This window comes from Falco punctatus (genome assembly GCF_963210335.1).
Source record: "Falco punctatus genome assembly, chromosome: 17".
NCBI classification, from domain to species: Eukaryota; Metazoa; Chordata; class Aves; order Falconiformes; family Falconidae; genus Falco; species Falco punctatus.
The window spans coordinates 2,194,317-2,213,687 of NC_137597.1; the positions used below are offsets into that span (position 1 = coordinate 2,194,317).

Below are 19,371 nucleotides of genomic sequence, written 5' to 3' on the forward strand. Positions count from 1 at the left end.
AAATAAACTCTGTAAATCAAAGGTCGATACTGGCACAAGAACAAGTACTCTCACTTCCACTCTCCACAGCTTAATTAAGGCAACTTCCGACAGTGAAGCACCAGCCTCAGAAGCTCTGTCAGTGGGAGGAGAGGAGCAAGCCAGCAAGCAGGGCCTTGCTTATGCAGGAACTCGGTAAGTTTGGGAGCAGACAGACTTGCACCTATTCACTTATCAGGAACTCAGGCTTAGCCACCTAGGAGGTCCCTGTGGGCGCTGTCCTGGATGACCAGAAAAATGAGTCCCGAGGCAGAGCAGTGTGCTTTTCCTCTCTTCCCGAGGGGCTGCTCCCCCAGAGGTGAACTCCGCCTGAGCCAGGAGAGAAAACAGCCAGAGACCGTCTCGTCCTCCAAAACAAACAACCCTGCACCGCCGGCTTCCGCAGGACTTTCACCCGGGCCCGGCCGCCCAGCGGCAAAGGCCCAGGGAAGGGGAGGGAGGGCAAGGGCCCCCTGGGCCCGGCCAGCCGCCTCGCCCCCTACTCGCGCGGGCTGCCCCCGCTTCGGCCAGGACCCACCGCACCCAGGCCGGGCGGGGGGACCCCGGCCCAACCCTCAGCACAGGCCCCGGCCCGGCCTCAGGGATCTCCCCCCGGGCCACAGGGCGCCCCTCTCCCCCAGGGACCCCGTCCCACCCGGGAGGAGCGGGCAGAACCGAGGGGCCGGACCCCAGCCCCTCACACCGCGCCCGCCACCGAGCAGAACCCGGCATTTACCTCAATCTCCCCGCACCAGGCGGCGCTTTTACGCCTCTTTTGCGACGGCCGGAAAGGAGGTGGGCGGCGGCGGGGCGGGGCGAGGCCGCGGGGACGGCGCGGGAGCGGCTGAGGTAACGGGGGGCGGGGGGACCCATCGCGCACAGCCTCCCCGGTTCGCCCCTCAGCCGCCCTCCGCCCCTCTCCGCCTCCCCGTCACCCCCTCAGCGACCCCCCGCTGGCCCCTGGCCCCCGGCCCCGTCCTTCGTGCCCCCGGGCCGCCCTCCCAGCTGCCCCCCTGCCGCACCTAACGGCCCGCCGGCCGGCCTGGGGGCTCCGCGCGCCCCCGGAGACCCCCGGTTGCCTCAGGTGACCGCCCTCCCCCCCAGAAGACCCCCAGTCACCCCCCCAAGGGACCCCCGTCACTCTCCCTCCTGCCCCAGGGACCTCTGACCACCATCCCCCATGGCCCCCCATCACTTCCAGTGACGACTCTGCCCCCCGACCACTGTCCCCCGTGGCCCCACATCACTTCCAGTGACCCCTCTGCCCCCCAGCCTCATCCCCCATGGTCCCCCTTTGCTTCTAGTGACCCCCTCTGCCCCAGGGACACCATTGAGCCTCTGTCCTTTCCCCCCTCTGCCCTCAGGCCTCCCCTTTCCCCCCCTCCATCTCCCCATCCTTCCTGCCCGGCGGCTCTCCTAAACATTCCCTCCATCCTGGTCCCTTTTCCCTCTCCCTCACCCCGCCCGAGCTTCCCCCCCCCCCCCCCCCAGTCCCTCTCTGTGACCTTACAGTAACTTCATTTTCCCAGCTCTGATGTGGGAAACTGTCTCCCGTGCTTTTCTGCCAGTACTCACGTATTTTTAGATGCTTTTCTCTGGTTAGGCAGGTTGGACTGAGGGGTAGCGTGCGTTCATCCTGGACACTGAGCTCCTCGGTCAGCTGTAGCGCCGGGCTGGTATCCTGGTATGCCAGGTTTCTAGAACAGGCATTGGTACATCCTTATGTCATGGTATCTTGTGCCTGGCTTTGTTTGGTTTGGCACCCTGCCCTTCTGCTGCTTCCCCAGCGAGGTAACAGGGGCTTAGCCAGGGCATAACGATCCTTGCCTCAACTCTCTGGAAACTGACCCCCATATCCAAAAGATTTAATAGCAACTTTTTTGGTGTCACTACCATGAAAATACTCAAAATGAGTCATCTGTCATTAGCCTGCAGTGTGAACAACAAAGGCGACACATTTCCTACTTTCTTACTTCTAGTTGTTTTGAGGGTTAGCAACCTTTAACTGTTGTTATCAGTTTGACCCTGACAATAAATTGCGCAAATGAACAGGTTCAGTCCCTTTCTGACTCATCCTTATCCGACCTTTGTATTTACTTAGGAATGCACAGGGCAAACTGCTTTGTCTTTCTTCCTTCAACACAGTGTCTGTTGGAGCATTTTGCTGGAGAGAAAAAGGAGTATCCCCGAGTACAGCTTTGTCTCTGTCTTGCTGAGAGTGCAGTGAAGAGGCAGGTAATTTCCCTTTCCCTCACGTACTTGGACTATCTTTTCAGCATTATCATTATAGGTAACATTAACTTTTTGCCATTAATGGTTTTGCCTACCTTTCTTTATCATTTGTAGTTTCTATTCTGCACGCTCAACCACGTGCAGAATGCTGCTGCACACTTCCTGCATTTAAAGGAAAACCTCAGAGATGGTTAAAATCTCCTTTGCTTTTGAAAACACTTCCTTGACTTGCTCTGGATGATTTGATAATGCCTGTTGCAGAAAACATCTGATACTTAATATGGGGCTTAAAAAAAACCTAACTTAGGACACAGAAGTGCGTACAGATCAGAGGAAATACGTAAGAAAATCATAGTTACATTGAAAAGAGAGGCTAGCCATTGCCATTATATAATCAGTTGGCAAAGGGCCTTGTGAAAAAACAAGGAGGCTGAGTGTTTTCTTTCTCCCCCTTGAAAACAATAGGACAGGATGAGGTGTTAATTTATTTCAGGACCTTCCAGCTGGCAAATGGCAAGGCAATTCCATCCTGCCTCCCAGCGATTGGAGAAGCCTTGTTATGTGCCTGTGCTTGCCCAGACGCTCGTGCGGAGCCCTGAGTTGGCAGTGACAGGGCGTATCTGCAGCACTGTGAAGTTCGGATGGCCTCGAGCAGACGGTGCCATAAATGCACACAGCGCTTTGCACGGAACAAAGCCTGTGTTTGCTATACACAGTCTGCCCACGTAACAGTGTGAAAAAAGACTTGATTTCACTGAAAAAAATTAAACAGGAAGGAAGACGGTAAGAATTCAAGGAAGATCTTGACAGAGCTAAGAAAGATAATTTATGGGGGAAAAAATTTACGGAAGTTTTACATGTAAGGAGGGTTTGTCAGGGGTTTATGTCTGTGCAGGTAAGAGGACCAGAGCTGCAGTTTTCTGACAGAGCCCAAACCAGCTCTAATCCCGGAGCCATTGGGATGTACCAGCCCACAGCTATATGCGCAGTAAGAAGTGCCTCACTGGAGCTCTCAGGTTGCAGCTGAAGCTACCACACTGCTCTTTAGGCCTGACCACATGAAAACGACCATAATTTGTGTCCAGGCCATGGCTTTCGGCGAAGTGACAGCACAAGCTGTGGAAATGCCCAGCCTTGACAGACTGAGGGCTTCTCTGCAGTGGGGCTTGCTCTGGAGCAGACACTGCTGATGAGCTGCCTGTGTGGACACATTTATTGTGTAATAAGAGCAATATCCAGGGGGGAAATTGGGAATAGCTGTTCTGCTTTACTAAGCTCACCTTAGTCCACATAAATCAATCTGTGTAGGCACGCAAATAGTCTCCACAGGTGGAAAATCTGTGTGAGCCTTACCCACACAACTTCAATCACACTGCATCCATGCGAAGCTGCACCTGACCAGCACCCAAACGCTGCAGACACCTGTGCAAGCTTATGAATATCACCAGGTAACAGGACGGCAGCACAGAGCCTCCCCTGTGATGACTTCTGCAGGGTGTGAAAACGGCAGTGCCCATGTGAAGAGAAGATGGGAGCTGTGGGATGTCTGTCTCTCCTATGAAGACAGGCTGAGAGAGTTGGGGCTGTTCAGCCTGGAGAAGAGAAGGCTCCAGAGAGACCTTAGAGCAGCTCCCAGTACCTAAAGGGGCTGACAGGAAAGCTGGAGAGGGAAGTTCTTACAAGGGCCTGTAGTAATGGGACAGAGTAATGTCTTTAAGCTGAAAGAGGGTAGATTTAGATTAGATATTAGGAGGAAATTCTTTACTGTGAGGATCACGAGGCACTGGCACAGGGTGCCCAGAGCAGCTGTGGGTACCCCATCCCTGGAAGTTCAAGGCCAGGCTGGACAGGGCTTCGAGCAACCTGGTGCAGTGGAAGGTGTCCCTGCCCACAGCACGTGGTTGGAACTAGATGATTTTTAGGTCCCTTCCAACCCAAACTGTTCTATGATTCTATAATTACATTCAGGTTGCTTCAGCACCTGTCCTGCCACATATTTAGTGTAGCACCAGCATCGCACTGGGATGCCCATCCACAGTGAAATGGGAAGACTCCGTGTTCTGTCCTCTTCCTTATGTGAAAGCAGCGTGCTGGTTTTAATTGCATTAGAACAGTTGGGGTCATATTTTTTTTATTTCCTGAAAGCCTCTCACTTCAAGTTAAATCTTTGTGCCGACGAGTCCTATATATCAAAAAGTCTTAAACACCTGTTTTTCTGCATTTCTACCATCCCACCGTACACAAGCTTCACTCCTTAAACCACCTGGAACATAGGAAAAGCATACTGTGTCAGGCCAACAGCCCATCTAATCCAATGTCCAGTCAGCAGCAATGACTAACAGAAGATGCTAAGAATTAGGAAAATAAATGCTATACAGCAGGAGGTATAGAAGTACCTCACACCCTGATGATTTTCCTTTATATTGCAAAGATTTAGGGGAAAAAAATGAAGCGAACGTGGAACTTCACCAGAAAGATGACTTTGGATTCCTCTTGAGGTGACTTCATTTGTTGCTCTTGTGCTCAGGTATGTGGCATATCGTTTGTTTGTTTTCAGGCAAAAATCTGTTAGCTCAAAAATAAAGTTAAGGTACTTACGGACATTTAAATGCTAAAGGAAATGTAAAATCTGAGCATCGGACTGATTGCTTGAAGTTTTGCATCACATGTTAAGATCTGTAACAGAATGCCATGCAAAATAGGCATTTCTCTTTCAAATTCCCAATGTACTTATACAAGGGATGGGATTGCGAAGATATTTTCATTACTATTTTTACTGCATTACAGTAAAACGAAAGTCAACGTCAGAGAGCAAATGTTATACTTAGCTTAAAAATGAAAGCTTAAGGGTAAGAAAGCAAGCAACTTCAATTCTACCACTCTTTTCTTATTCACTACTTCTCCTGTTAGACACCTTTATCTGCTACCTAACATCTTCCTTACAAGCAGGTGAACCTTCAGTTTTCCGAGTAGGAATTGTACATTCTTTTCAAGGGTTATCAATTAAAGTTGCCTTTTGTTACCTCTCAGGAGCATGTCAGAGCTCGTTGTTCTCGTTTGAAGCACTAATAGTGGCCAAGTTCTAGTAAATGAGCAATTCTCATTATGCATTGTTATGTGTTACGTGATAAATCTATCAGCCTGGCTTACCACAAGCTCTCCTAGACATGCATGCTGGCAAAGGTCAGCAGAAAGATATGCCCAAGGCCTGCCTGTGACCAAGTGCCTGCTGTGCACAGTACGTCCGTGTCACGTGCGTGCTGAGGTCTCCTAAGTAAGATGCAAAGGACTTGATCAGCTCTGATCTGTTTGCAACATTCGTGGACTTTAGTTTCAACTTCTTTTTTCCTCCTGTGAGACTTTCTAGTCTCGGTGCTTCCTGTCTCTTTTCTTCCTTTTCTCCTTCTCCTTTCTTTCAGCCTGTCACACTCTAGGCAATGCCCACCTCCTAAAACTTCTCAGTGCCACACTCCTTCCTATTTTGTCACAACATTATTCTGCTTTTCTCACGTACTGTCTGATCTTTGCCTGGACATCCTTGGATCCATTTCCTTTATGATTTGCTTTTCACCCTTGTCTTATTTCATATTCCATTTACAGTCTCCAGTTTCAACTATGGTTAAACACTTTCCGTACTCTTCTCATGAGTGTAAACGTAAGGGAATGCCATCAGGAAAACAGCATAAAATGCAGGGGCTTAAGGAAGAGAAGGCTCAGGTGGGATCTCATCTCCCTACCCAAAGGAGGCTGCAAAGAGGACGGAGCCAGGTTCTTCTCCGTGGTGCCCAGTGACAGGACCAGGAGTGATGGGTGTAAACTGAAACACAGGAGTTTGTCTGAACATCAGGAAGCACTTTTTCACTGTGAGGCTGACAGGGCACTGGCACAGGGTGCCCAGAGAGGTTGTAGCATCTCCATTCTTAGGAGATATTCAAAAGCCATCCTGCACGACTGGCACTGAGTGGCCCGGCATGAGCAGGTGTTGGACAAGATGACCTCCAGAGGTCCCTGCCCACCTCAGCCATTCTGGGATTTGAAAGCAGCTCTGTTTAACTTTGTGTTTGAAGCTGATAGAAAATTACTTCCTTCTAGCAGCAAGTAAAGAAGAGTCACAGTTCTTTCTGCATGAGCTCACCAGGGTGACCCAGCTGCACATTATTGTTCTTAGAGAACTGGAGGGAGAAACAAAGATTTGCTGTCAGGCTGGGACTCTCAGAACTGGATGGTGTGAGGACAGTGTTAGCCATTTCACTCCACTGTAAATGGGCCTTTTCCTCCCACCTGTAAAAACATACTAGCTGCTACACTGCCGCCAGGAATAAGTAGCCCCTGAGTTTGAAGGTTGTAGCTGGTAGCAGTCAGCTTTTGCTCCTAGATATCTGTGAGCTTATTTAAGTGATGCTTATAACAGATGTTGAGTCACACAGCATGACAGGTAGTAAATGAGTGCAGATATTAATTTTAGGTCATTTCCTCCACATCTGCCCAGTCGATTATTAATGGAAGTTAGAGGCTCCACAACAGCCACTATCAGTTAAACTGCCACTACTTGGGTGCATTTTTTGTCAGCTTCACTAACTCTAACATGGTGTTATGACACAAGGGCAAGAAGCAAATAGAGTCAGTAACTCACAGTGACCCACCCGACCTTATTCTGACAGCAACAAATGCTGAGACGTAGTAAAGTGACACTACTGGTTTCTTTTCCTCTGATCTTCTAAGGCTTTCAGAATTAACATTTCCAGATGTTTCTATTTATGATGGCTTCTGTGCCGTGAAGTCAAATGTTCACTTTGGGTTTGCAGGACAACACTGAGAGCAATACAGAATTGCTGTACTTTAAGCAGCTTGTCTCGAGAAAAGGAAAACTTTTGAGAAATCTTAACAAACCTTTGTATTTGATTCTTCGCAGTGTTCGGAGTTAGAAGTCTGCACCGAAATGTGGTGGTTTCAGCAAGGCCTCTCTTTCTTGCCTGCGGCTTTGGTTGTTTGGTCAGCTGCGTCTTTTGTGTTTTCATACATTACTGCAATCGTCCTACACCACGTCGACCCTTTGGTGCCCTACATCAGGTCAGTAACATTCGTACCGTATCACAGTATTGAACTGGCCTCTCCCACGCTGTGAATTCTTCCCCAACTCCAAACAGCAGTTCTTACCCAACAGCTCCAGTCCCAAAACTACTAGCTGTTTGTAGTTATTTGTGTGTAACACTATTTAAAGCTGTCTATTTCTCTGCAAAAGTCTAACCTTTAAGCGGTAGCTCTGTGAATGTGTCCTTAAAATGATGATGAACAAGAAAATTGGGGGTGCACCTCCCACCTTCTGTTTGCAGTGAAGCCTCTTGCTGTCACCAGGTTTGGTTGCACCAGTAAATACATACTATAATCTATATTCCCAACTGCATTGCATCATTGCTGTACATATGACCTTAGTTTTGGTCTTTCAGTTTTCCAGCTTCATTTTCCCAGCCTTAATACTATATTCACCTTTTACGGAATCAAGATTGATATAAAAGCAATAGTTATACCAAGCGTGTTCATTCCTTGTTCTAAGGATAGCATGTCTTTACCTTGCTTATTTCTACAGCTCTAGAAGCTAGAACAGTATAGTTTGACTAATGAAGAATTCAGGGAAAAATGTCTAGGAGGGTTTTTTCACAAACCTGTTTCTTATGGTTCCTTTGTAGATTGAAATAAGTAAAGTTGTGTTGTAAGTATTTTTAGTATAGATAGATCCATATCACTTCATTTATCTTTTCCAGTGATACAGGGACAATACCACCTGAAAGATGCTTATTTGGGATCATGTTAAATATTTCGGCTTTCTTGGGTGAGTATAGAAAGCTGTCTGTCCTTGGTGAACTGCAGGCAGTTCTGGAATGCACAGAGCTTTAAACAATCTAATTTCCTTATTCAGATCATTAAGCAGCCCATAATTCTCAGTCAAATCCTAAATTCTAAGTAATCAATCTTAATTCTCTTAAACAATTCAGAGGAAAGCATATATCAGGGATGTTCTCCTCAAAGCCAGCATGACAGCCGCAGATTCCAGAAAGCCAAAAATGCATTTAAAAAAAAACAGACTAGTAAAAGAAATAGAAATTCAAAATCAAGGCAGTCACCTTACTTGTGCTGCGATTATAGAGAGGGGGAAAAACAACCTAGTATGTCTTTCAAATGAAAGAAACAAGAAAAATCTAGTAAATTTACCTGTTTACCATTGTATTACTTTAGTTTTGATTTCCAGATCATCAAGCTTTCCTATTTAAGCGCACCATAAGACAGTTTTTGTATTTTAAATAGTTGCCTCTGTCACTCAGCATCTTCCCAGTTAAAAAAGGACTGTCTACTTGTCAGCTGAAAATCTTACTGCAGTTGGGTTCTTCATTAACAGGTATGGCTACCATGTACGTCCGTTATAAACAAATTTATGCTTTGAATCCAGAAAAATCCAAGATCATCAAGCTCAATAAGATTGGCCTTACACTAGGACTGATGAGCTGTTTCGGACTTTGCATTATTGCAAATTTCCAGGTTTGTGCTTTGCTTGCAATGTTCTGAAGCTGTCAAGTTGTGTGGGGGTTTGTTTACTGAGATATCTGATAAAATGGGGATTTTACTGAAAGCAAAACTTTCTGGGGCAAACCTGGTTTTTTGTCAACTTCCCTACAGAAAACTGTTAAAAAATTTAAGGTTTTGTTTATAATTTCTTACTTATTTCTTACTTGCTTTATCCACTGCAACTTGTGAGCAGCCATTCGTGACATTTTGAAACATTAAACCCCCCCCGCAAGTTTTGCAGAAAGCAAACTCATCTTGGATCTCCTTATAGGAGATTTAAAAGCCCTAGTAATCCAGATTAAAAGACCACAACTATATTGTATTTTGACCCCAGGAATCAGGTATCAAATAGTAAAAAAAACATGTACAAATAGAAGTAAGGCCAACAAAACCACCCAACCCCACAAGAAGTACAGCTCTGAAAAGTCTGTCCTCTTAGGTATATTTTCCTTCAAACCTGTGCAATTGTTGGAAACACTGCAACAGTTACCAGCTTTTTAATTTCTCCATCCCGGTGTCTATTTTTATTCCTCCCCAGTATTTCCCATCCTCTCAAAAAAAAAAAAAATCTGGTATTCTCACCTATCACGCCATCAGCGGGGCCACATTCTATGTTGTTGGCTGCTACATGCAAGACAGTTGTACAATTCCCAGCCTCACTGTGTTAATTACCTGCTGGGGTTTTGGGGATGTATAGTGGTGCCTTTGGTGTTGAGAGGCTGCAGTGTCACCTTGGTCTCCTGCTGGATTAGGGCCAGGGAAAAGCAAAGAGGAAAAATTCTGGGAAAATTTTCCCTTCTCCTTTTCCCCAGCACAGCTCTCCCAGTGATTCAGCAGCCCCGGCCTTAGAAACCGCAGCACACTCCTGTTGGGGTGGGTTTTCTTTTGGAGGCTTAATTCCGTTTACTTTTCTCTGGAACCCTAGCTGTTCCCGGCGGGCACAGCCTCCCCACTGCACCCACCATGCAAAAGCCTCCTGGCTGTGTTCAGCTCCATGATTTCCCTCCACCACTGGTCAGGAGAGGATACATCTACTTTCCATAGATTTCAAGATAATCAAAACATAGACAGTGCATGTTAATTTGTTAATCGTTTTGTGTAACATTTAATCTTGAACAAGACAAAAGTTGGAAGTGATGTACCTGCATATCCAAGTGATACTGAGGACTGGTTGAGGGCCACACCAGAGACAAAAGGAGCTTAAAGCCCCCTGGAATCTACTAGTTACTGAAGACAACATGTGTGAAAATACATGAAGACGAACCAAGGAGATACGGGAACAGCCATCCCACACAGAGCTCCAGATAGCGCTCACTGCTGCGTCAAAGCAGTAGCACAGGGCTCACCCTCACAGGAGATTTAACTCATGCTGTTCAGCCAGTACAATTGCTTTATTCTAGCTGTGGCTAGTGATCTTCTCTCCTATAGGGCAAAAATTTCTCTCTGCTGATACCTCTTTGCTGAACAGCGCAGGATTCGGAGCACACACCTTTGCAGCTTCATTATTCACTATTTAAATTCCCACCTCTTACGCTGTGGATGCAGCGCCTCAGATTCATTTGTGCGCATAAGGTGCACATGGAGATTATGAGGAAAGAGTGACTCCAATTCCTGATCTTAATAGTTACTCAGTAAAATACACAGACAGTCCCTTGCTTTGGGCATAAATGATCACCTGCAAGACTGGCGAGTAGGGAGGCTGCCCTGCATCGTGCAGTTGGCAAGGTCACACTTTCTAGTTTCTTCCTTCAGGTGCCGTGCTTAGCCAGGGATGAGAGGAAGGACAGAACACAATGTGATTTTTCAGGGCATGAATTTTAAGTTTGGTGTTTTTTTCTTGGAATAACTTCTAGTTTTAATGATTACTATTTGACAGCTCATTCTCCTGTAGTGGTTTTTAAGTTAAGAAGTATTACTGCTGGATTCAGCCCTGTTCCCTCCAAGTATTCAAAGATACTAATTTGTCAAACAAGGCTTATTCAAACTAGGGTAATTCAGAGAAGCGCTAAACCTCATTATTTTTAATCCTGTTGTGGGTACTAGAGCTGTGTCGTGTTTATCACATATTGCATTGCCTTTCATAGATGTGCAGATTCCTGGGATAGAAAAGCTCAGCGGACAGCCTGTTGTCACTCATTCCTTGCCCAGCTGCCGGGATTCCTTATCCACTTTCTGTGTTACTGTCCCGTATCATGAACGATAACAGCTCTTAAATTCCTGTAGTTAAGCTATAGCTGTGACCTGTAACTTAGCCACAAGGACTTAACGAAAGCACCAATACAGGGAGCTGGCAGGGGCTGGCTTCCAGCCAGCTCTGTATGGGCTTTCCAAGAAAAATCTCCTGTGCACTAGCATGTTCCAGGACTGCTTAGCTTGGGATGTGAGAAGGTAATAGAGAGGGCGGAGTGCCAAAGGTTTACAGAAGAAAATTGTTCCTAGAGCTTAAAAATTAAATTTAAAAATGAAAGCAGGTTCTGTACAAGCAGTGCTTTCTTTCCCTAGAAATGTATTCTGTACTACATACACGTGGTTGGAGCCTGCCTGACATTCGGAGTAGGAGCCATTTATATGCTGGTTCAGACCGTCCTGTCCTACCTGATGCAGCCAGAAGTTCACAGCAAAGACATCTTTTGGATCCGTCTGACCATGTTGCTCTGGTGTTGTTCCAGCATTGTGAGCAGTATCCTTTTTGCTGTGCCGTGTCACTGTAAGACCGAGCAGCCTTCACCAATGACAGTATTTGCATCTATGTTAATTTAACCTACCGATGTCAAAGGCTGTGCCACACAAGGCCTGTCGCCTTTACGTGCGGCTCCTATCGTGCTGTCTGTGCGTATTCTGTATCGTAACCTGGGAGCTTTAGGGGAAAGGGGACCATCAGGTGAAGCTCACAAGTGAATCACTGGATAATAAAAAAATATAAGAGGGATGGTTACCACCCTTTCTGCTCTCCTTCTGCACACCAGAGACTAAAAACAGCAAAATAAAAAGTTTATCACAAAGAGGTCAGGCCGTAGGTTATGAACGATGGGGAGAAGGGGCAGTGTGTGTGAGAGATGGGTGGTTTAATGGGGGGCGGGGGGGGAGCCAGGTAAGCAATAAGTGTCTGCTCCCTGGCAACAGGAATGCTGCAGCAAATGTTACAGTTGGATACAACTAAAAGAGAAGTACAGAACGTAGCGTAAGAGAAAATACTACTAACAGAGCTGTGTGCAGCCAGCTGGCTCCCAGGACAGGTTTAAAGCACTGGCATTTGTCAGAGAGACAATTCTGGTTGCCAGGGTTGAATCTAAAGAGACAATTGACCTCTGGTCTCCTTCCCTGCCCATCCTACACTCCAAAAGGCAGGACATTTCTGGCTGGCATTCCCTACAGCATTCCCTCCATTCTGGAATCCATCTTCTCCCTTACCTTTGAATTCTGAGTGCTGGAAGCATCTGTGGGTTTTACAGAAACATGGGCAAGCCCATCCAGAAAAGAGAGGGCTTCTTCCTGTCCATTTAACAATCAGGAAACCAAACCACAGCTGTTCCTCTGCTCAACCCAATGGACCTTAACATTGTATTTAAAAATTATGACTCAGGTTTACATCCAACAGGACTACAACACTAAAGTTACCAAATTTACATGGGTGCAAAAATCATTGCTTAAATGCTGTCCCTTCTGCAGCTGAATCAAGGCCACCAATTCAATCCCCACCAATTCTACTTATTTCCAGGCTGGCAGCCAAAACCAATACTAAACCATATGCCCCATTTCCCAGTGACAGACCATCTTGCCCAGCTCCTGTTGCTGCTGCTACAAGATTATACAGTCTGCACCCATCTGGTGAGAAATGATAGTCAGGGCACAGGCTGGTTATCTGGAAAGGGGCGAGAAGGACCCTTACTTGCTGAGGAGGCTTGGCGCAGGGCGAGGTGGTCATCTGTGAGTCGCCATCCCTCGCAGAAGGTTTTGGTGCTGGTGGAGAATGGGATTTCCAGCTTTGAACAGTTAGGAGCCAAATACAGTTGGGAAGACTAAAAATGGAATAGTGATCTGCTACAAGTGCCAAAAAACCACAAACCCCGTAGCCGTAGAGGTTTTTGAACCAGTGCGGTCTAACCAAAATTAGAGGGAAGTAAAGCTTTAGAAAGCTGTAGAAATAATGATATATACATACATGTGCGTGGAAGGAGAAGAAAAGAGAAATTGTCAGACTTATTTTCTAAACCAACATCTCGTAATAAGGGAAGGATGGTACAAGGGAGATGTCTGTGGCCAAAGGTGAAACAGTTGCAACTGGTACTGGGCAGCAGAAGGAAACATACCTTTTATATCAGAAACAGTAGCCAGGCGGTGATCTTAAAGATCTTTTTCAACCTAAACGTTTCTATAAAAATACTTCTAATCCTCTGCTGGAGCGAAACAGCAGAATTGCCAACACAAAAAGAGCAAAGCAGTTAATTACCCACTCTGTAATGAGGGAAGGATGGGAGCCAGTTATTTTTGTATCACAATGATTAAATTATTTCCATTGCAGTAGTAAGTCAGGCAGGTAACTAACAGCTACTAAAGCTGTACGTTTTAATTAGCAGAGAATTGGATATCTGGCATTCAGATCAGTAACCAGAGCTCCCTGGACCACTCAGATCAATTTCTTAATAAGCTTTGGAAGTCTGGCTTTTCAAATACATGTTTGTGCCAGTAAGGTCAGCCTTGTTCACCACCAGAATTGATCTTTCACATCAGGAGGCTCTTGATGTTTAATCTCATTAACGGTCGAAGCTGATATCTTAATCCCATGAAAATCACATCTTCTATAACTTAATGCTCCAAGTTCAATTTATAAAGGCAGTAGCACTGATGTAGCTTACCTTCCCTGTGCAAGATGTTGAGAAAAGAGATGACATCTCAATTGCTCCAGAAAAATCCCAGGCCTCTGATCAAATCATTGTCATGTGGGGTTTTCCCTGGGCTGCTGTACCGAAGCAGTTCTCAAACCTAGAGTGAACAGAGGGAAACAGAAAAGCTAATAACCCTCTCTGCTGCAAGTGCTGTAGTGTGCCAACCCATAACCCACATGTCAAGAATTCAAGGTGGTTGAGAAGTTGAAATGCCATCAGAGAAGGTGGTCTAGACACTGTTAGCCTAGAAAATACCACTAAAAACATAAACACAAAATGCTAAATCAGTATTCACATGTTATCGTAGCTGAAATTATTTCATAAGGATGCTGTGTTTGATCAAGGAGGTATAACAAGATACAGCATACAGAGAACAAAAATAATAGATTTAGATTAGAATTAACTTTATCATGTGACAGTAACCAGGCAGTTGGGACAACCTACAAGTTGAAGGGGATGACGTGAATCAGTCCATGTCACATTGCATGCCCTTTTACAAGGGCCTGTAGTGACAGGGCAAAGGGTAATGGCTTTAAGCTGAAAGAGGGTAGATTTAGATTAGATATTAAGAAGAAATTCTGTACTGTGAGGGTGGCAAGGTGCCTGTACAGGGTGCCCAGAGCAGCTGTGGGTGCCCCATCCCTGGAAGTTCAAGGCCAGGCTGGACGGGGCTTGGAGCAACCTGGTCCAGTGACAGGTGTCCCTGCCCACGGCACGTGGTTGGAACTGGATTTTTAGGTCCCTTCCAACCCAAACCATTGTATGATTCCGTTATTAGTGTTCACTATGCTGATGAGACTTTATGGAAACACACAGAGATGTCCTTACAGCCTCAGCCTGACACAATCCAAGCAGAGTCTAAAATTTCCAAGTTGCTCATTCTTGCTCTTGAATCTTCCTTAACATATTTCTTAAAGTGTTTGTTTCCTCAGTCATCTTATACAGCGGCCTGTATGGGACGAATCTAGTGCAGAAGTTGCACTGGGACCCACAGGAAAGAGTAAGTGTTTGAGTGGAAAAGATAAACAGAGAACAAAACCCAGCTACGTTATTTCAGTGACAAATGCACCTGGGAACTGACTGCAGTTCCATGCTCCTGCTTGGGATGGGAGGGGACAGTGAGCTTTCCAGCTGAGCCAGCATGCAGCTACTTACTGAAGCGTTGCTTTCAGCAAAAGTTGCAGCTTTAAGGGTTATTTTAAATTAATCTTGCTCAGGGGCAGCAGTTTAACTGTCTGAACGAGCTGTCAGACTACCAGCCTGTCTGGTCAGCGATTCCCGGTCACTGTTAAACAATAACTGTAAATAATCTCATATGCCGGTGGGTTGCAGCAAAGCAGCGTTCCTGGCTGCTGCCAGGTGGGTGTCTGGTGGAGCCAGGAGGAGAAAAAAGGCCAAAGGATACAAGTGGCAGAGCTGCCATCGAAGGGCCAAGTGCTGGGCAGCGAGGGATCCCGAGTGGGACAGAAAGGGCACGCTGGTCGTCACAGCTCTGCCCACCTCCGAGGTGTGGCACTTCCTGGAGGAGAGATTACACAGGCTGGTTTTGAGGGCTTTTCCCACCCCTCCCTGTATTTAAAGCATAAAGGAGCCCCCAGGAAGTCTGCTGACATCCAAAGGAGGGCCTTGAACCTTACTTTCGTGAAGAGTTTTGCTGTTAGTCATGCCAAACTCTTGACTGAGCCTTCAGGTTTTGCAGGTGGCTATTAAATTCCCAGTGGGGGTCATCCCAGTTGTGTGGAGCAGGTGTCTTCCTGGTCATTCTCACTCTTCTGCAGAGTTCAGCACTTCATTCAGAGAGAGTGCCTGTATGCCAAGAAATTTTTACTCTCCAAAAGGAAATAGTTGTGCATATGGGATGTCACACATGCAAGCTGTCTTTGTGCTGTCACAGGTTCAAGAAGAGCTTTTCACACTGATTATTTTTCCCCCCCCCCCTCACTATTACACAGGGCTACACAGCTCACATCATCAGTACCGTCTCAGAGTGGTCGTTAGCATTCTCCTTCCTCAGCTTTTTCCTCACCTATATCCGTGACTTTCAGGTAAAATGCAGTTAACGTTAAGTGCTTTGCTTCTCCACGCTCTGAATAGCCCGACACGCTGCACGATGGGCTGCCCTGTATTAGCGGCCATCAAGGCTGCCAGACCTCAGCAGCCGCAGCACCACACGGTCCTCTCCCCCTCGGCAGGCTTTGCCCCTGCTGCATTGACACGCAGGCTCCGGCATCAGACCAGCTTTAACCGGCTTCGCTTGCGGGATCTGCCGCAGTCACAGGGGACGTTTGCTCTGGGATGGCAGACCAAACGGTGGAGTCTGTCCAGGAGAACAGCTTGGAAGTCAGGCTCATAGTTCTGGAGCCGACCAACATTTTGGTGTGCCATCTGACTTCTGAAGTTGTTGCTGTCTCAGCGTGGGCAAGCCTGCTAACTTGAATTTTCTTTCCTTGTTCCTGTATAGAAAATTTCCCTGCGTGCAGTCGTCAGCTTGCATGGACAAACCCTGTATAACACACCGCAGAGCTTTGTGACTGACGAGCAAACACTACTGATAGCAGGGAGCATCTAATGAAGGTGAAGAGAACATGTTCTCAGCATAACTCAGGAATTTAGTAGCAATAATGGTTGATATTTCTAAGCATTTATTTTATATAAAAAAATGTATGAAGCGATTGTATAGTACTTGACACAAAGGGCTTTGCTATTAATCCACACAGCAATGCAAATGTTATCAGTATTGTAAACAAGCCTGTAACATTTCCACACATGCCAATGTCATGAAAGAATTAAATGAAGGTTATTGAAGAGTTGTGTCTCCTCATCACTTCCACCACACCCAGTTTTACCCCCCGCAGCCCCTCACCCTGCGAGCTCCAGCATTCCCCAGGCCAAGTCCTTCTGGACACACGGAGGGAGCCCCCAGCCCCAGCCTTCGGGGCCGAGCCATGGCCTGCACACTGCTGGAGGGGAAGGTCCCCAGAGCTGCCTCATCCTTCGAGCAGCCCAGAAGGAAAGGGCTCATCACACCACCACCTCCTGCAGAGGACAGGAGGCAGCCGGACCAGCTCCCCATGGAGGAGGCATGGCGCAGAAACCTGCACAAGCTGCTCCAAGGTCCAACTGCCCCACTCTGAATCCCTCCCTCCGGTTTGGGTGGTGGGACAAGCTCACCCAAGGGTCTGCTCACAGCACCCCCATTGCACAAGTCTAGGAATCGTCAGACTCCGCAGCCCGTGTCCTGTTCACACTTCCAGAAGTGCATAGAACGGCCCGTCCTCGTAGCCTTGATGTCCCCAGTGCTCCCTGAGAGCCTCCAGCCCACAGCCAGCTGCTCGTCCCTCCTGCTGCTTCCCCAAGCTGTCAGACGGCGCTGGCAGCACCCCAGCCTGACCCCACCATGGGTCAGCGGGCTCCAGAGGTTGAGCTTCACAAGGCTCTCGGGGTTTGACACCCAGATGCGTGCCAGGGTGCTCATACCGAGCGTTTTCATAGCAACAGCCTCCCACGCACAACAGTTGTGTCCAGACCAAGCCAGAAACCTTAAAAATGCACATTTGCTCCAGTTCTGCCAAAGCACAGCAAAGAAAAGGGACATTTGATTACACACAGACCTAGAGAATCCATGAGGAACAGCTGCCTTCGAGCCCTGCTTAGCAGGAACAGCTCAGCTCCCGTCCTACGTTATTGCTCAAGTCTACAACTACATAAGCTCCAGCACGCACTCCCTCCCGCACCAACACAGCTTGTGCTGACTTCTTCCCCTCCCTGGAGGGGCAGGTAAAGGACCAGGAGAGGAATTTAAGCCAGAGGCCTCCTGGAAAATCCAGCAGCTGCCCTGGGAAACTTCTTTCTCCCAGATTTAAAGCTGGATGTCTCCATCAGTGCTTTACTTGCGCTTGCAGCCTGGTTCAGCCCAGGGTGCAGACAATTCGCGTTGTGAAAACCAGTTTTGGAGCAAGAAACCTGCCAAACTACTGAAGCCAGCGGAGCAGGAGGAGAAGTAGATACTCTTACCATGGAAGCAGAGACCCCAGGGGCTCTACAGCTTGGGGAGGATTTCCCCAAGCATCACACTTTAGCTGCCGATGGATCCCTAGGGATCAGGGTCTCCCTGCAGGGTTCCACACTTGGCCAAGTGCTTTCTAACAAGGCAACAGGTAAACCCCAGTTTCTGGTTAACTGCTACAACGCAGAACATGTAACATTTCATCTAGCAGAAACCTTTGCCTTATTTCAGTCTCATTAGGCAAATTGTTTACCCAGGAGATTGTCAGGACAGTGACAAAGTGCCGTGCATTGCAGGGCCGGGGCTCTGCCAGGAAGGAGGGAGGAAGCCCTTTTACTGGTACAAAACAGGGGGAAGCAAAACCCCCGTTTATCCATTCAAGCAGCTTCACAGGGCTTTTTTTCCCCCCTCTCTTTCTCCTTGGCACCTGGCATCACCTTCCTCCCTCTCCCCTGTGAATCGCTATCAAGCGCAGAGGTTGCTCTTGACAAGCACCAGGCAGGCTGTCCCCCCGAGCAACCCCTACCCCAGAACCCCCAGGTATCTCTGCACTAACACCACCGCCATGAGCCAGCCAAACCCAGCCAACACGTGGGCAACCAGCAGCCTGAGCTCCAGCAGGAATCCGAGTCCTACCCAAAATAGCACATTCCTGAGTTTGCAGCTAATAACCCAGCACCCCTCCCAACCACCCCATGGCCCCCCACCAGCTCAGCACCACTTGCTAGGTTTCTTGCTCATCTGTAGATCCACAGAAGCTCAACAACAGAGCACCAAAGTCTTCTCTGTTTAACAACCTCCTCAATGCTGAGGAAACTCCCCTCCTCCTCTCCCACCCCTCACCAAAGGGACAGGGATGAGCAGCACCCAGGAACACTCCACACTCCTGACTGACCACTCCAGAGTTACATGCCCCCATTGAATCCACCCCTCTTCCCCCACAGCCCCTGCAGTCCCACCAATGCAGAAGCGCAATTCTGAGGGCTGCACCAGCTCCTACCTCTCCTACTGAGGATTTTTTGGATGGTCAACGCCTCTGCAGAATGTTGGGCACAATCAGACTATGCCAGCTGAGAAAAGCCTGAAAGCTCAAGCAGTCAACCCAATCATCCATTTCCCTTGCTGCTACAGGATTTATAGGCCCCTGAGGGCACTCACACCCCTCAATTGCCCTGACCAGCCTCACCTGGGACCCCCTCATATACTCTGCCCATGGCCCAGGAGCACCATGTAAGCTCAGGCTGAAACACCCAGTCCTGCTCTGATCTATGCTGTGAGCAGATGTGCCTTCAGCTCTACCCTGGCTTTATTTCGTGCACAGACCTCAGACCTAGACTGCAGGCAACTGTCCTCCAACCTCACCTTCCCCTTGGACCTCAGCTGTGCAGCCAGTCCTGTCCCCAGTCCCATCTCTACTGCTCCTGGCTGAACATCTTGGACAGACCCAGAACTTCATTCATCATGTCACTTTGCCTGGGGCTGTCCATGGTTACCACCAGCCTGCTCTACCTACCTGGCCCAGCTCCCTGTTGGCAAGCGCACTGCCCATGCCCAGGTGACCCCCAGCTCATCCTTCCCTGGGGGGCAGCCCCACTCCTGCTGCTCCCCAACAGGGTGAGATGTTTCAGTCAATCCCCGTTGACTCAACCAGGGACAGAGGAGCAAGTT

At 47.8% G+C, this 19,371-nt stretch overlaps 2 protein-coding genes across 9 annotated transcripts in view; one reads left to right on the plus strand and one right to left on the minus strand.

The window, feature by feature from the left end:
- CEPT1 (choline/ethanolamine phosphotransferase 1) overlaps positions 1-1,762 on the minus strand; it is a 32,252-nt gene extending 30,490 nt beyond the window's left edge. For 2 of the 5 annotated variants that reach the window (XM_080367510.1, XM_080367514.1), the window contains exon 1: positions 755-834. The gene's annotated coding sequence lies outside the window, so the exon portion shown is untranslated. Of the gene's footprint in view, positions 1-202; positions 583-673; positions 696-754; positions 835-1,593 lie in introns of those variants that run through there. The other 3 variants (XM_080367512.1, XM_080367513.1, XM_080367511.1) reach the window with 3 other exon arrangements.
- On the plus strand, positions 44-16,504 carry DRAM2 (DNA damage regulated autophagy modulator 2). 4 transcript variants are annotated; one of them, XM_080367522.1, is made up of 10 exons: positions 51-174; positions 2,120-2,253; positions 4,682-4,777; positions 7,163-7,320; positions 8,013-8,080; positions 8,645-8,784; positions 11,314-11,491; positions 14,615-14,697; positions 15,650-15,742; positions 16,159-16,504. In XM_080367522.1, the coding sequence occupies exons 4-10, from the start codon at positions 7,190-7,192 to the stop codon at positions 16,264-16,266; spliced, it is 801 nt and encodes a 266-aa protein (XP_080223648.1). In that variant the 5' UTR covers positions 51-174; positions 2,120-2,253; positions 4,682-4,777; positions 7,163-7,189; the 3' UTR covers positions 16,267-16,504. The 4 variants fall into 4 exon arrangements, with proteins under 4 accessions (XP_080223651.1, XP_080223648.1, XP_080223649.1 ...); XM_080367523.1 differs by lacking the exon at positions 51-174 and adding an exon at positions 779-867; XM_080367524.1 differs by lacking the exon at positions 51-174 and adding an exon at positions 814-867 and having other exon boundaries at positions 2,164-2,253.
- Positions 16,505-19,371: the final 2,867 nt, after the last annotated feature.

What these genes read in the sequence shown, in the direction of transcription:
- DRAM2 (XM_080367522.1), top strand. Translation starts at nt 7,190, where the DNA reads ATGTGGTGGTTTCAGCAAGGCCTCTCTTTCTTGCCTGCGGCTTTGGTT. An exon ending in AAATATTTCGGCTTTCTTGG is followed by an intron (nt 8,081 to 8,644) that starts GTGAGTATAGAA and finishes CTTCATTAACAG; the next exon opens with GTATGGCTACCATGTACGTC. An exon ending in ACTGGGACCCACAGGAAAGA is followed by an intron (nt 14,698 to 15,649) that starts GTAAGTGTTTGA and finishes ACTATTACACAG; the next exon opens with GGCTACACAGCTCACATCAT.